At 54.8% G+C, this 15,451-nt stretch overlaps 5 protein-coding genes across 5 annotated transcripts; 2 read left to right on the top strand and 3 right to left on the bottom strand.

Annotated features, from left to right (window-relative positions):
* Positions 1-339: 339 nt before the first annotated feature.
* Positions 340-2,817, top strand: CLUP02_03834 (dual specificity phosphatase; the record flags this gene model as incomplete). Its single annotated transcript, XM_049282851.1, has 1 exon — positions 340-2,817. One exon carries the CDS (start codon positions 340-342, stop codon positions 2,815-2,817), a length of 2,478 nt encoding a protein of 825 aa, XP_049139994.1.
* Positions 2,818-5,276: 2,459 nt separating this feature from the next.
* Positions 5,277-9,541, bottom strand: CLUP02_03833 (UAA transporter; the record flags this gene model as incomplete). Its single annotated transcript, XM_049282850.1, has 10 exons — positions 5,277-5,509; positions 5,582-6,375; positions 6,468-6,899; positions 6,957-7,052; positions 7,170-7,304; positions 7,362-7,553; positions 7,695-8,168; positions 8,288-8,421; positions 8,476-9,077; positions 9,133-9,541. The coding sequence occupies 10 exons, from the start codon at positions 9,539-9,541 to the stop codon at positions 5,277-5,279; spliced, it is 3,501 nt and encodes a 1,166-aa protein (XP_049139993.1).
* Positions 9,542-9,698: 157 nt separating this feature from the next.
* On the bottom strand, positions 9,699-11,127 carry CLUP02_03832 (uncharacterized protein; the record flags this gene model as incomplete). Its single annotated transcript, XM_049282849.1, has 5 exons — positions 9,699-10,032; positions 10,108-10,600; positions 10,665-10,686; positions 10,773-10,883; positions 10,954-11,127. The coding sequence occupies 5 exons, from the start codon at positions 11,125-11,127 to the stop codon at positions 9,699-9,701; spliced, it is 1,134 nt and encodes a 377-aa protein (XP_049139992.1).
* Positions 11,128-11,234: 107 nt separating this feature from the next.
* On the top strand, positions 11,235-12,795 carry CLUP02_03831 (uncharacterized protein; the record flags this gene model as incomplete). Its single annotated transcript, XM_049282848.1, has 7 exons — positions 11,235-11,656; positions 11,712-11,767; positions 11,837-11,979; positions 12,012-12,249; positions 12,311-12,491; positions 12,621-12,679; positions 12,731-12,795. 7 exons carry the CDS (start codon positions 11,235-11,237, stop codon positions 12,793-12,795), a joined length of 1,164 nt encoding a protein of 387 aa, XP_049139991.1.
* Positions 12,796-13,230: 435 nt separating this feature from the next.
* CLUP02_03830 (uncharacterized protein) lies at positions 13,231-15,447 on the bottom strand (the record flags this gene model as incomplete). The annotated part of the gene is made up of 1 exon (XM_049282847.1): positions 13,231-15,447. The coding sequence occupies one exon, from the start codon at positions 15,445-15,447 to the stop codon at positions 13,231-13,233; it is 2,217 nt and encodes a 738-aa protein (XP_049139990.1).
* Positions 15,448-15,451: the final 4 nt, after the last annotated feature.

Genomic DNA, 15,451 nt, shown 5'->3' with positions numbered 1-15,451 from the left:
AGGACCCCGCCGCATACGAACCCTCGACTGACCTATTCCTGTCGCGAGACTGGTCACCTGCCCTGCGCACCCTGCGGCACCGCCCCGAGTACGAGGAGGAGTTAGAGAACAGAGAGACACTTCGGTCCTGCCGAGAGACTTGGACCACCACAACCACCCCGCCGACGACGAGGACACAAAACCATCCACGGGATTCAGCAGCGCTGTCCTCCGATCTACAATCAATCGCCCGCCCGCTCGCCTGCCAACCGGCCTTTTCTTTCCATTCTACAGACATCAACCGCGACTCCCGCTCCTTCCACGCCAAACGCCGCAACCATTTCTTTAATCATTACGCCAATGTTGCCCCTCGCGGCCTACACAGTCTCGTCACCCGAGACTGCCGCCAACACGTTTCCCTCGCGCAAGAGAAGAGAAAGAGAGAAGGGATTCGGGCAGCCCATTCAAAAGGTACACAGAACCATGCCGTCAGCAGCGGCAAGAAGGATCTACGAAGATCAAATCCCCTCTTTCATGTCAGTCTTCGATCTTGACGCAGAGACAATCGCCGCTCAAGAGACCGTCACCCTCGTCGACCCCAAATTGATCGATATGGAGGCCACCGGAAAGCCCTTGGCCAGCCCGGTCCAGTCCTTGCGACCGACCATGGACCACTCTCACAAGCACCACGATAGCACCTCTACTCAGGCGTCCGAGTCTGCCGAGTCTTCGCCCACAACGACGCTCTCAACAAGTGACTGCTCCCCGCTGTCGGACCCGTCCCCTTCATCATCCCCCGATTCTCCCGTCAACTTGATACCCCTAAACTCTTTCCCGGCCACGTCCTTTGGCGGCCTTGGTCCATTGTCTTCAATGAACACCATGTCCGCAGCAGAAACCACTAGCTTCGGCCGTCCGATGACGTCTCCTTCGCCGCGTCGTCCTAAGAACATGAAGGGCCTGTCAATTCAGCCGCCTTTCATGGGAAATAGTGCCTCAACACTGGTTTCCGAGCCCGCATCGCCCTCTTTCATCAAGCCGACCATTCCAGCAATGAAGCGCAAGCCTAGTCAGCTCAGCCTCAAGACCCAAACGTCAGATCTGGTCATGCGAAATACCCTAGAGGTCCCCGGCACCCCTGGTATGGCACCCATTTTGCAGAGACGAGCCCTCAAGCACTCGACCTCGTCACCTCACATGCTGCCCTCGCTGAAGTCTGCGACTTTTGGCCCTCCGGGTGGAATGACTTTCCCCAAGGTTTTGGAAAGAAACGAGTCGGGTCTTTCGGAGTTTTTGAGGCCGACAAAGACTGGTATGGGCCAGTCGTTCGACACGACAATCGTTGAGGAGGATTCGCCCATTAGGACTCAGCTCGCGAGCCGCGCCGCCCTCGATTTCGAACCTTACCACGAGAACGAGAACAATGAGGACCAGAAGACGCCGGGTTATCCGGATGGCCCCATTGCAATTTACGAAGACAATGTCTATCTGTACTTGGAGCCGACCGCCGACGAAGCCTCCAAATTTGACACCGTCATCAATGTCGCGCGGGAAGTTAACAACCCCTTCAACTTCTTGCCCAAGTCAGACGAGGTCATGTCAGACTCTCCAGCCGTCCTCAGCCCCATTCCCGACACGGCTGTGTCAAACGCTAGCTTTTCTACCGCCTTCGAGTTCCCAACCAACGACAAACCGGAAACACCGACAACGCCCAAGGCCATGTCATTCTCTATCAAGCGCCCAGAGTACATCCACATGCCCTGGGACCACAATACGGATATTGCGCAGGATCTGATGCACCTCTGCGAGACCATTGAGACACGGACGAAGGAGGGTAAGAAGGTGCTCGTCCACTGCCAGCAAGGCGCAAGTCGATCCGCCAGTCTCATTATTGCTTACGGCTTGTACCGCAACCCCGAGCTCAGCGTCAACGACGCTTACTACGCCGCCCAGGAGAAGAGCAAGTGGATCAGCCCCAACATGAAGCTCATGTACTGCTTGCAGGATTTCCAGAAGCAGATGTCGAAGAAGAAGACCTCGCCTGGATCAGCCTTCCGCCCTCGCACTGGACGAAGCCCTACGAAGCACCGCCTGACACTCTCTGCAGATGCGGCTATTGACATTGCACCCAAAGAGCCTTTGACCGCTCCTCTGCCTGGAGAGAAGGAAGGAAGCTCTGGAACCTCGAGCCCGAAGAAGGGCAGCCCTACCCGTGCCAGAGGCCTTTCAACACCCGGCAGTCAGCCAATCTCACCTGGTCCGTCTTCAGCGCCATCAAGCTTCTCCTGGTCAGAAAAGGAGAACGACAATTCTGCCAAGTTTGGGAACTTTGACGTTGATCGCTTGATGCCTTTCAAGCCTACGCCGCCAGTTTCGGGCCTTGCACCACCATCGTCATCATCGTTCTTTGCCAAGCCGCCGCCGTCGCCTGGCCCGCCCCCTTCTCCCGGATTTGGAGCTCACCGATTCGGTCCTGCCGCTGGCTTTGGATTTTCTAGTCTGAACCTTGGCCCATCACTGGAACGCGAAGAGGAGGCTACGGCTCCCAAAGATAGACACTTCATGGTTGGCGCAGTTCCTGACGACGCGGCTCTCCTGTCACCCCGGGCCGAGACGATGACGAAGAACCCGCTGCACGATTCCCATCACGGATTTCCAGGCATGCAATTTGTCGAGGTTCCGCCAACTCCAAGCGAAGGCCTGTTCTCGCCTAGAGAAACAATGTTCACCAGGGATCCTTTCTACCCCTTCGGACGACCCACCCAGGTTGCCGACCCGCGCAGTCCGCCTACAAAAGGTGAAACGCCAATTGTGAGGTCTATTGATGAGCTGCTATGACCACAGCCAGGACGGAACACACCGCCACTAGTCACTAGCACCAAACGCCCCGGGACCGAACTACCTCGGCGGTACTCGGCCGAACTTTGACTATTGTTGCTATTTTTTGCGACATGGAACTAGTCAAATACGCGTGCATTGCAACAATGCAGCGACCATCGTTGCAATCGTTACGAGGTTGACGGACACCGAGGCCTTGGACGATTTCCGAAACAAGTGCACGGCAAACACTCGAATACCTTGATCTGCATCAATCGATCAAAAGGCAGTTGCATTAGTCGTATCGTCAATGGCAAAGGACCGAAAAGGAGGACAACAGTGGAACTTGCCGACCATTGTGTGGACGTGCCTACTTCCCAATTCATACAAACACCAGCCTAGCTCAATGGTGCATCCACCTGGAGTTGGCATCTCTTTTGTCGTTTTCAAGCCTTTTTTTCAGAGCGCAGCGAGTGGCGAGACAACGGCTTTCGTCACGTAACCACTTTGCGGAAAAAGTACCCTACAACCATAAACCAAAATATGTAATTTAGAATTGCGTTTTCACAACGCAAATATTGAAACGGGAGAGATGGGAGGCACGTCTCTCATCGTTTGGACATGGACAGTCAAGGACTACCGGGGATCGGCCATCTTTCTTGCAATCGTTTATTGGCGTGCCCACTTTGGACGACGGAGTTGGAAGGGATTTTGGTACAGGCTTATATCTCATGAGGCACTTTCCCGACGGGGGCCGGCTCGCTTGGAAAGAGAGTACGGCCGTGAGGAACACTCACAAAGACACCATGCTATTTTCTTGTGTTTGAGGCTTGGGTTTTCTTTTTTCTTTTCCTTTCAATGCGGTCCATCTACGGATGAGTCTACCGCAACGCATATGGAGTCCAAAGGGAAGCAGGAGAGGATGAGACGAGGATACCACAACTGCATGCATGGATGGGGTGGAGGGGGAGTGAGGTAGATGAATTGTAAAAAAACGAAGAGCCATACAAAGTATGCATTACCAAGTGTTTCTGATTGTTTCTGTGTGAATGTGATGATGCTATGCATAAGTGATTCACCAGCAAAACAAGGTGTGTGCTCACAAGTCCATGTCCTGCTGGTCTTTTCGTGGTACCGATGTAGGATAATTGTCAAAGACAAGGCTCAGAGCGGTGTTGGCAATATGTCTGACTTCCATTCTCATCTTGCTATACAAAGCGTTGGGTTTGCCTGACGTTCAACACTCCTTACAAAAGTCCCCAATAGCCTACACATTGTCGAACTTCTATACTCCCTCCAGCAGTCCCGGTGGAGTGTGTGTAAGTAAGACATTTTCTCGTCTTGGGGGGCTTTTTGTACGTGAAGGATTTCCACATAGGTCCAGAGGAGTGAGTAAAAAGATTTGTAGTCCAACACGCATGACAAGGCACACACTCTGACCCCAGTCTAATACCTGCTGGTTCTGATGATTACCTACTTACGCTATGAGCAGAGTGAGATGAGAATGTGGGGGTATTTTACAGCGAAAAAAAGAATGAATGCCGGATTGTTTGGCTTGCCTCTTCCTGAACCCCTTTTCCCTTTGTTGCACAGGACCTCGATAGTGAAGCTACATGTTTTTACTTTTTTTTTGCCTGTGAGTCTGGATGCTGATGTTGCTGGCTCCTAGGGTTCGTAACGGGCGGGGTTGGCATTCAGGGGATTTGGGCAGAGTACTTTTTTTTTTCCCGCTGAGAAGTCCTCACCTGTCTAGCCGGGCTCTGCGCGTTCGTGGCGTGCCAGAGGGGCATATCTCAGGATTCGCGTTGAGCAAGGCCTTTATCATCACCTTTTGAAGCACACGCACACACACACACATATACATGTGTACATTCATACACTCCTTCTGCTGTAGATGAATGAAACAGACAGTATCTTAGTCTGCGAGGCTGGGGAGATGGGGCAGAGAGAGGTTAAGAAGCAGACGCGAGGCGATTCGATCAATGATCATCATGCTTGGTATCGAAAGAGGAAGAAGACATCTTTTATCAGAGAAAAAAAGTCTCAGATCTTTGGTGTATACTCTCTGTATGTGTCTGTATCCTTATATAATTCTATACTAGAAAAAAAGAAAAAAAACGCCAACCAAACGCCGGCCCCCGACTTTGAGGCTTTCCCTTTTTTTGAAGTCTTTTGTACGATGTGTGTTGTTATTTACAGGCTTTAGAGGGATGGGTAGTTCTGTTATTCTTGTTTGGGCCCCCGCCTCGAGAAAGGAACAAGTGTGGCCTTTGTGTTGTGTACCACGGGGCTGACAGGGTTTTGGGATATCTCAAAGAGGATGAGAAAGTAGTTCAATCAAGAAAGGGGGTTCAGATAGAAAAAAAGTCAACGTGAAGGAAGAAGAAGTTGCCGCCTTGCAGTCAAGATCCCTCTTAAAGCAAGGGTGCCGCATACAAAGCTAAACAACCTTGAAAGAACATTCCTTTCCCCCCTTGTGTTTACTGCGTCTTCCCAGCAGCCGCCGCGCGCTTCGCAGCCTCCTTGGCCCTCTTCTCCTTGGTAGCAATCTGCGCCTCGGCGCCAATGGCGCCAAAGACGAGGGAGACGCCGGCCCACTGCATGCTCGTGAGGCTGTGGCCGAAGGCGAAGACGGAGAGGGCCATGGTGACCATCTTGCGGGTGACTGTGACGGTGACGAGGAGGACCGAGGAGAAGGTGGAGAGGGTGTAGACTACAAAAGGCCGGCAGTGTTAGTAGGGCTGTTGTTTCTCAGGTATCGGGAGGAAAATAGACCAATACATACAGATAAAGACCTGGCCGACGGCGCCGCACGCCGCGAAGCCGAGGACATCCCACCACACGGCGGGGTACCGCGCCATGAAACCCAGCGCCGCCGTCAGCTCGCCCGCGCTGCCGGCGACGTCCATGCCGAGATACTCGCCGAGACCGGTGTGGACGAGCCAGGGGCTGAGCACGAGGTAGCCCAGCGTGACGGCCGTGCTCATGAGGTTGTTGGCGCACATCATCTGCGGGCCGGTGTATCCCTTGAAGGTGCTAAAGATGTAGTCCTGGGTGCTGTTGGTGAGGCCGTCAAACAGCAGGTTGATGCTGAGAAGCAGCATGCCCCAGGGCATGTTGGCGTCCGGGTTGACGACGGACTTCTTCTTCTTGCTGCCCGAGTGCAAGGTAAAGACGGCGACGCCCGCCGTGACGCCCGCGACGACCAGGTACTTGTACAGCGGGTAGCGCTTGCCAAAGAGAGTCGTGTGGAGGAGCATGACGGGCACTAGCTTGCAGGACTTTGCGAGCAAAAAGGTGATGTAGTCAATGTGCGCCAGGGAGGCGTAGCCAAAGGGCGAGGCGAGGGAGGAGGTGACGGCGACGAGAGCGAGGGGCATGACGATGCCGCGCGAGGGGAAGACGGGCGGGAGGGAGGCGGCGTTGCGGGAGGAGAACCACAGGTAGAGAAGGCCCGTCGTCGCGGCGAAGAGAGACTGGATCGTGTTGAGGAAGACGGGGTACTTGAAGACTTCGGGTTTGGACGTTGGGCCGTAGGGCGTCGTCGTGAGCTTCTCTTGGAGGTAGGCCCATGTCAGACTGCGCGAGGTCTTTTGTCAGCAATGCGCCGAGCGAAGAGGTATTCGGAGAGGGCATGGGATTAGGGGAGTCAAGAGAATCACAGGACGTACAATGAGGCGTAGATACCGCCTACAGCAATCAGGATTTGGAGGGCGCCGGCCTCCTTTGCCTCAACAACCGCCGACGCAGGTGTGGCGACAACCTTGCCGTTGGCCTCCTTCGTAGTCACAGAAGTCGCGGCGCCATTGCCGTTGCTGGGCGTTCGCTTGAGGGTGTCCGCTTTGCTAAAGTATTCGGACGATGTCTGTCGACGGATAGGGGTGGCCTGCTTCGAGCGCGCCATTGCGTCGCTGTGTTTCTTTCTCCTGGGAATCGATTGCTGTGTCGTGTTGCAAAAAGCTGGTGTCGAAAGACAGGAAAAGAAAGCTCGAGTATGGGTGCGCGACTCAATACCCGTTGAGCGTGGACGATGGGCGCGCGCAGCTAAGGGGCCGGATAAACGAAACGCTGCAAGGGAGCGACAACGACTGGCTGCGAAGCTTCTAAAAATGCAAGCTTGGAAGGAAAAAGATGTTTGTTGAAGAGAACGAAAGTGCTACAATACCTCGAGCTTGAGCAGCAGCAAGATAGACACCCGAGATGGAGATGTGGACACGGAGACAAGCGAATGCAGACAGTAAACGTCAAAGGAGCAGCTGGGCAAATGACAGGTTGGCTTCATCCCAAAATAAAAATAAGGTGGACAGCTTACCCGTTGCATCTTACCCCCAGGTCCCCCCCGAACCACACAACCCACGCACACCACGCTGCACCCATTCCGCCCAAGCCTCTTCAGGGTCCCTCCCCTCCACTGCTTGCTTGCCGCCGCCCTAACCTTATCAGGAATCAGCCCAGCCCAGTGTCTCCTCTCCGGATCGGCATTGCAAACATTTGTCCCCAAGACCCCGCTTGACATTGGCCAATCACATCATGATCGCAAATCTATCCTGGAAGCAATTCGACACCTTCCAACCATCCTTCTCAGCCTATGCTTACTTGTAGAGCGAATGTCTTTGGAAAATGACCAGCTACGTTTGTGAGTACCCCATATGATAGAGACAAGAACGCCATGGATTCGGTCGCTTCGCCTTTGCCATTTCCAGTGATTGGACATCATAGGAGTGAACGCCATCATCTCCAGTAGACCATCCTTCCGACTACGTTCACGACAGGTTTCCAAGACACATCAATGACAACGAGACAAGGATTTTATGAGCGGCCTTTCTCAAACGTGTTAATTCGCCTAGCTATGGGTCGGATGTACTATCTGGAATCCCCCTGGCATCGGAAGTCAATACCAAGAGAGTAAAGAGTTCCATAGCCCAAAAAGCGGCTGGAAAACACAGGCCACTGAGGATATCTTCGGTCCAGTGAGAAATCGTGGCGGGTTGGGGATGGGTAAACAGGGTCGGGTGTAGAGTTGCTGGCCGATTTTCATTACTAATGTTTTTGAAGCAAGCAACTCTGCTTCAAAGAGGTATCCGCATGAGGTAATCATAAGTCGTGCCGTATGTTCGGTTTGGAAAGGCTGAATACAATCCCTGTCCGTAGACCTAGGGACCTCTGATGCCTGCCCAAACGTAGACCGGAGGACCATCCTCCCAAAAAGCAACTCGAAGCGTTCATGAAGACGGAAAGTGAAAGTTGTCGTGGTCCCATCCCGGCGACCATACTTGTGCGCGTGTCTGGGGATCCTTGGCCCAGATATTCGAAAGTCGAAGAAAAACAAAGCAATTGAGAAAAGCGTTTTGTCGCGTCCCAGAGATGATGTGCTGAAGTAAGACACTCCTCATCTCAGATATTGAGCCTTGCGGCCATTGTCTGCAAGTACCGGCCCCTGAGGCCGGATGACGAACTGAAAAGGGACGATTCTGAAAACGCTTTTTTTTACTCGGGAGAGTTGGCCGTCTGGCGGCGCATCTTCTCCGCCTCAAGGTTCTCGTAGAGCAGGAAAAGGGCAGACTCGTTAGCCTTGGCGGTACCCATGATGGTGAACATGCGTTCGCCACTCTCGTCGTGGGGAGCCTGGACAGATTAGTTATCTTGAGCATGGAGTTTTGTGGTAAATAGGTGTCATACCTTTGCGATAGAGATGCGGGCACCAGAGGTTTTGCGGATCTCGGAGATCTTGCTTCCAGCGCGGCCAATGATGCAACCGACCATATCAGCAGGAATGCTAATGTTCTGAGTCTGGAGCTCCTCACCATTCTCGTCGTGGGTGGGAGGGCCTCGGGAAGCAGCATCAGAATCGGAACGACGGCCGTAAGGACGACCACCACTGCCGCCGTTGTTGGTAGTAGTGCTGAAGTCGGCACCGTTTCCAGTGCGCATGACGCGGGGGGCAGAGTACTCTGAGGCGCGACCGCCACCGGAAGAGTAGCTGTTTGAAGTGCCGCTGACGGTGGAGGTTGTGCCCGGCTGAGTGCGAACGACCGGGTTGTAGAGGACGGTACCAGTGCCTCTCTGCCAATCGTCGACGAGACACTTGCAGATTTCCCAAATCGCACCCTTGATGCCCTCGGGTGTGCCTTGGACCTCAACGATGCGCTCAGTGGACTGGGGTAGCATCTCCTTCTGGGCAACCATGCGAACGCCCGACACATCCTGGATGTGCTTAATCTTGAGACCTTGGCGACCGATGATGGTACCCATCTGGTTGTGGGAAATCAAGAGCTTGATGGCTGAGATTGCTATGTCAGCGATTTCTTCCTTGCGCACTACATGAGGTAGACTTACGATGGGTGCCAGTGTTGGAGACAACACCTCCCATGCCCATGGCGGGAGCGCCCTCGAGGAGAGCGCGCGCGACAATCGCATAGGCCTCAGAAATGGCCTGGCAGCCACCGGTGATGGTGAGAACACGATCGTGAACGCCCTGGACGACCTTGCTGACACCGGCCTTGACGCCAGTCTCGTCGCGAAGCTCGGCGACATTCTTGCCAGCCTTTCCAATAATGACACCGGCCTCCTTGGAGGAAACGATGGCTCTCAAAGTGAGCTGAGAGCCGGCGTACTCCTCGTCGGTGCGGGGTGCGGGCTCTCCGTCAGGGCCAAGACGGGTCTCGCCATCATCAAGCTTCAACTGGTCGAGGGAGCCGACGAGGTCGTTGCCGTTGGCAGCAATGTTATCCTGAGTAGCGGACATTTTGAGCGATTCGAAAAGTGCTTGGGGCAATTGATTCGAAAAGGATTCTAAAAGAAAGGCGCAATTAGTACAATAATCCAACAAATAACCCAAAAATGGGTGAAAAAGGAAGTGGTGTAGTGGGAGGAAAGAGTGAAAGGCAAGGGAGAGTAAGAGTTCAGATTTTGTAGAAGTTGTGGTTTTCCCGATAGTCCAGGGCAGGCACGTCAACTTCCCCACCCGAGGACGCGTGAAGGTGAACAGGAGAATCGACACTACCTCCAAACCGTGGCCGTGGCACGTAACTTTGGTAGTCGGGATTTTTTATACCATATAGAGCGTGACGATTTTCAGGGTCAGCTATGCCTGACCCTGACCCGTCCTGATATAGTGGACGGATTGACGCCAGGAGCTCTTGCACGTTCAAAGTGGGGGTAATGATGGCGCGGGGTGGTAGTTTTGTGTGCTGCAACTTACTGTAGTATTTTCCTGAACTTTTGATCAGGAAGGTACTGGCTGCAAGTTAATGCGCTGACGTGGAAGCGTGAAACTTGTAGAAATTCAGCTGTCAAGCAATAAAGCAGGACGTTAGTGAATTGAATCCGTAAAGCGGAAGCTTCGGTCTGTAGAGATTGGTAGGTTGGAGTGCGTTGGTGCAGCTCGTTTGCGGTGACGGATGTGTAGTTGCGTAGTGGGTGGCGGGGAGGATGAGGTGGTGGATTGAAGTGGGTGGTGGATCGGGAAAGTTGAGAAATGGAGGGGTAGAGGAGTAGATGGGAGAGAGGTAGAGGCGCTCGGGTGTGGGCGAGAGGTTGAGAGTGGGAGTGGAAGAGTTGAAGAGGCGGTCGTGAGAGGAATTGTTTTGGAAGAGTTGGTGAGGTGAAGAGGTGGAAGAGGTGAAGAGTTGGAGGCCGGGAGAGAGAAGTGAGGTCGGTCGTGGAGAAGTGAGGTGAAGGAAAAGAAGAGTGGGAGCGGAAAATGGGAGGAGAAAAAGTCGGTAGGTAAATGTGAGTGTGTGAGAGCGATGGGAGGGAAAGTGCGCCTCAGTATTTTTTTCAAACTCCTTCTTTTCTGGATGGGCTGGGAAAAGCAAAGGTAGAAGGTACTTACGATAATGTGAGTTAGAGCAGCAAGACAGGTGTACCCGGCCTGGCTATTGAAGGTGTCTGGTGGTGGTGGTTGTGTAAGGTAGGTACCTAAGCTGTGGTCGGGTGTAATGGAAGTTGTGGTGCAAGAGGTACCTTGCGGATACTTGAGTGGAAGTCTGTGGTCCAGAATGGGTCGCGTAAGGGAAGGTATGGTACTTAGGTGTGCTGGGGAAAGAATCGGGGGAGCTCGTCGCTGGAAGATGGAAGGGACTGATCTGTGAGGGGCTTGAGTGGGCAGGAAGACCGGGTAGGTACGACAGTGAATAGAGGAAAGCGCATCCAGACCTCAACGCTGGCTACCGATGGCCCCACCCTGCAACAATTGGTCACGTGTACCTCATCGGCGGAAGTTGGCCGTAGCAATACATGTCGCAACGCTAGGGCCATCGTCACAGCAAGTATCCTGCCCCTCCTGCACATGCTTCCCGAGTGGTATCTTGCCTGTACATCTTGAGGCATGGGAGGTGAGGTAGGTAAGGTAGGTACTTCACCTTGGACGGGACCCCTCCACGCCACATGGAGCTTACCTAGCACTTGGGCTCCTTCCTTTCGAGGGGCACTCACTCATGGAACCTTCAAGTTTCCGTCCGGGCGGGCTTCAAGAAGCTGGAAACACCCACCTCCTCCACCTCCTTGCCATTTCCCGTCTTCCCTGGTACTCACGGATGCGACTTTGGATATGCGGCAAGATCAGGTGTGAGGTAACGACGGAAGATGGAGCAGACGAGACACCAAGCGACCAGCTGTCTCGCATCCAAGCTCTGTCCCCTCCAAAACCCCTCGACTGCCTCAATCTTTCGCCTAGGTATCGGCCACTATCACAGGCACGCCATATTCACAAGGACTGCGATGCCTCCCTCAGCACACGAGCCTCGATAGACCTGTTCATCCATCTCTTCCTCTGTCTCTCACACCACTTACACCTCCTCAATGGTGGGGTGCAAACTTTGGCTCGGGGCCCTCGTTCAGGCGGCCTCTTGAAGTACATGTCAGTAGTACTCTTACATAGTATTGTAGCTCTCCCTCGGACTGATCCCCGCCAGGGCACACGACAGGGAAGAAGCATTCCCGACCGTCTCGAATCGTCTTCCATTCCAGGGTTGAATCTTTCAAAGTAATGCGCATTGCTAGCCTACCTGGGATCTGCTGCCAGTGGTGCCTGACCCAGCCGCATCGGACCTTCCGCTGGCGAGCTTTCAGATCGAACAAGTGTCCAATCCAACTTGGCATATGTTGCCCAACTTGCGACACGCGACATGCGACCAAACGGCTCTTGTGGCCATCATCCGTCTCGCTCGGATCGCAATCGCAGTCTGCACCTCAGTGACAGATAAGTTCCTCAGAGCTGTCGCAGGCTCGAGTCGCTGCGCATCAGGCGTCCCAAGCTCCAGGAGCTGACCAATTCCCCAAAAACCTCCTCGGCTCCTCCAGCATGGTACGGCAACGCCCCGATCAATAAGGGAACTTTGCTGCTCCACCCGTCACCACGCTGCGGCGCTGCAGCGTGCGTCAACGGTGATCCAGCGCGGGAACAAGTGACTTTGATTGCTTGGCTCCCCGCCATCTTTCCCTTCTTTATACGTCGAGCGAGCGGCCGGCTAGTGCGGCCGACACTTTAGCGAAACGGCACCGACAGATCCAGCCTCCCACTCGTCACGGTCTCAAAACGCCGTCCATCTGTCAAAATCGCATGTCAGGAATCCCATTGGAGATTGCGCCTGCGCCGCATTGACTCAGCTCATACAACAGTACATGGCACCCAGCGCCCGTATATCTGTCAAGTTTCTCGACTTTCCTGCGACAGAAACAGAGCTCTTTATCTGGTGTAACTCGAAGCCACACACTTTACTACGCGGACTGCACGGGAGAAGCAATCACGCCCTGCTATTCGTTCAATGCCAGCCTCCCCGCTAGCCGGTCACCATACGATGCCGTTGCCGACATTTGACTAGTGTCCGGCCATCCGTCGCTGCTGAGACCCTAGCTCTCAGAGCCGCGATGCCAATGGACAGTCTCTGAAGACTTTGCACCTCCAGCACTCCGGATTGGCTGACCGAGGCAGCTCAACAGCGGGGTAGATCAAACCGTCAACAAATCCAAGAGCAGCCCTCCCGTGCCATTCACTAAACATGACTGCATTGTACCCCTTCCTTGCTCCTTGATAAGCTACAGCTCACCCCGAGCTACCTTGCCTAGGTAAAGGCAGTAGGTATGCACAGCTGGAGCCGCTATAGAATTTTCGGTCAGGATCCCATCCCGCAGCTCCTCACATGGCCCTCCTCTGAGGAATGGTCCACTGCCGCAGAGATAACTCAAGCCGATTTTGCACATTTCAGTTCGAGTTGCCACTGTGCCTGAAGGCCTCGCCAGTCAAGCTTCACCTGTAGAATTGTTGAGTTGTCAATCTAGATGCCCTTGATATTTGGAAAAAGACCTTAGCCGGTCAATCCATGTAAATGAAGCACTCGAGGTATCATGTATGTGCAGTGCAATTATATACAAGATGCGAGGTAAATCGCATCATCCGCCCACTACGACAACCACTCCCCTCTCTGTCTCCCTTTACCTCTGACGCAGCTGCTTCTCGTGCTCGACCCAAAAGTTCTTGCAGGCCCTGTGACCCCAATGCTCAACCCACCACTCCCCAAAGCTGTCCTCGACCTCATGGTCCACCTTGCTCACCCGCTCGTCGCGCTTCAGCCCGCAGATGACGCACGGCTTGGGCGCAGTGGGCACCACCTTGGCCGTCGAGACGGGAATCGTCTCGTTGAGTTCGGGCACGCGGAGCTGGTCCCGCGGATTCTTGGCGCCGGCGGTGGAGTTGGCCGCCGCGACGGCGGACCGGAGCCTGCCGACGTGTTCCCTCCACACGCCCACCACGTCCGCCGCCTCGCGGTCCTCGCGCGCCGATTGCGCTTTGTCCACGCCCGCGAGCTTCATGCCCTTTGCGCCGGCCGCGGAGATGGCCATGCCCTGGGACAAGAACTTGTCGCGGTGCCAGCGGAGCTTGCGGCCCGCGATGACGCGGGCGGCGACGGTGGCGAGGAGAAGGTAGCCGCGGAGGAAGATCACCGTGCTCGGGTCTTCGAGGATGCGTTTCCGGATGGGTGCCGCTAGCTGGGACGTGGGTTTGAAGAGTGACGAGTTTGCGAGGTCGAGTAACTGCGGGAAGATGGAGAGGATGACGGAGGGAGGAGGAATGTTGATGGGCGGCGGGGCGTCGTCGGGGATTTCTGAGGCTGTTGCCGGTGATGCTTCTTTCGTGGTTTTAGGGGCTGCTTTCTTGGCGGTGCTAGTGGTGCTGGATTCAGGAGCTGGAGCTGGAGTGGACGACTTGACGCCGTCGACCGCGTCCCAATCCCAGCTCTCCGGGGGCCTGGAAGAATCAATCGCAGAAGGCTCGTCGTCGGGGAAATCCTCAAAGTCTGGCCACTCGTCCTCCTCCTGCGTCTTTTGAAGATTGGTGGTAGCAGAAGGCTTCTTAGCGGCGGAAGGCTTCGTGGGTGAGGTCTGTCCGAAAGCTGGCCAGGCTGTGACGGGCGTAGGCGACTCGGGCTTCTCGTCCTTCTTTTCCTCCTTCTTGAAGTCGCCATAAGTGGGTGTGGTGAGACCGAGCCCTGGAAAGGGGTTACGTTCCTGGAAGGAGGGCGACTTGGGAGCCTGGGGGTACGGCGATGTGGGCGCGTTGAGATTCAAAGAAGAGAGCTGAGGTCTCTTTTGCGGAGGCTGCGAGACTGGAGTGAAGTCATCGTCGAGAGAGAGGAGGTCCATGGAAGGTGGTTGTTGCTTTGCGGGCTGCGGTGGTGGCTGTTGTTGGGTCGGCGGCCTTGGGTCCAGGGTCGGGCTCATGTCCGCACCTGGGAAGGGAGTCTGAACAGTCTCGAAGTCTCCAAATTCATCATCATCATCGTTATCGTTGTCTCCTTGAAGCTCGAACTCTTCAGCATCAAAGAGAATGTTAGGATCCGACTGTTTAGCTGGCTTCGGACTCGGGTTCTTCTGAGTTCCGTACATTTGACTGGAGAATCCAGGGCTCGGCTGCGGCTTGGCCGAGGACGTCTGAGATGAGAACCCTGGGCTAATTGCCGGTTTGGTGTTCGCAGTCTGCCACGATAATCCGGGACTAGGTTGTCGGTTTGTCTGCTGCCATGAGGGTCCTGAACTGGCCCCGGGTTGCTGGTTCGGCGACGGGAGGCCAGGACTGGGTATGGGCGACAGGCCCGAGCCATAGGGCATGTCGACGACATTGACGAGGTTGTTGGTCATGAGATCAAAAGTCGAGGCGCGCGCGATACGGTTCCTGGGCGGCGGTGATGACCTCGCCTTGTTCGTCTGCGGGGGCAGCACGAAAGAGCGCTGAGTGGGTGTAGGTTCCGCAACCTCAAAGTCACCCCATCCGTCATCGTCCTCGACGTTCTGCAGATTCTGCTTCGGCTCCTGGTTTGAGGTCGACGAGGAGGTGAAGCCCGATGAAAAAGCGCCGAAATCACCCCATCCACCGCTGCTGCTACTGCCACCGCCGGCAGCACCACTTGGTTGCTGCGGCTCAAAACTAGGCCATGGTACGGTTTGCTGAGCCGGAGCGGGTGCCGCCGCGGGCTTGCTGCCGACACTGTTGCTGTTGCTATTAAAGGAGGCAAAGTCAAAGAGGTCCGTCGACGATGCCGTTACTTGCTGCGGGCGTTGCGGTTGTAACTGGCCTTGTTGGCCCCCCGGTTGGTTTTGTTGTGACGGGGGGCTCTGATAAAAGCTGTCGAGGTCCAAGAGATCGGCACTCATTGCG

The sequence above is a fragment of the Colletotrichum lupini genome, chromosome 2 (assembly GCF_023278565.1).
Source record: "Colletotrichum lupini chromosome 2, complete sequence".
Taxonomy (NCBI): Eukaryota; Fungi; Ascomycota; class Sordariomycetes; order Glomerellales; family Glomerellaceae; genus Colletotrichum; species Colletotrichum lupini.
The sequence above is the reverse complement of the archived record's forward strand: the minus strand, read 5'-3'. Positions and strand labels throughout refer to the sequence as shown.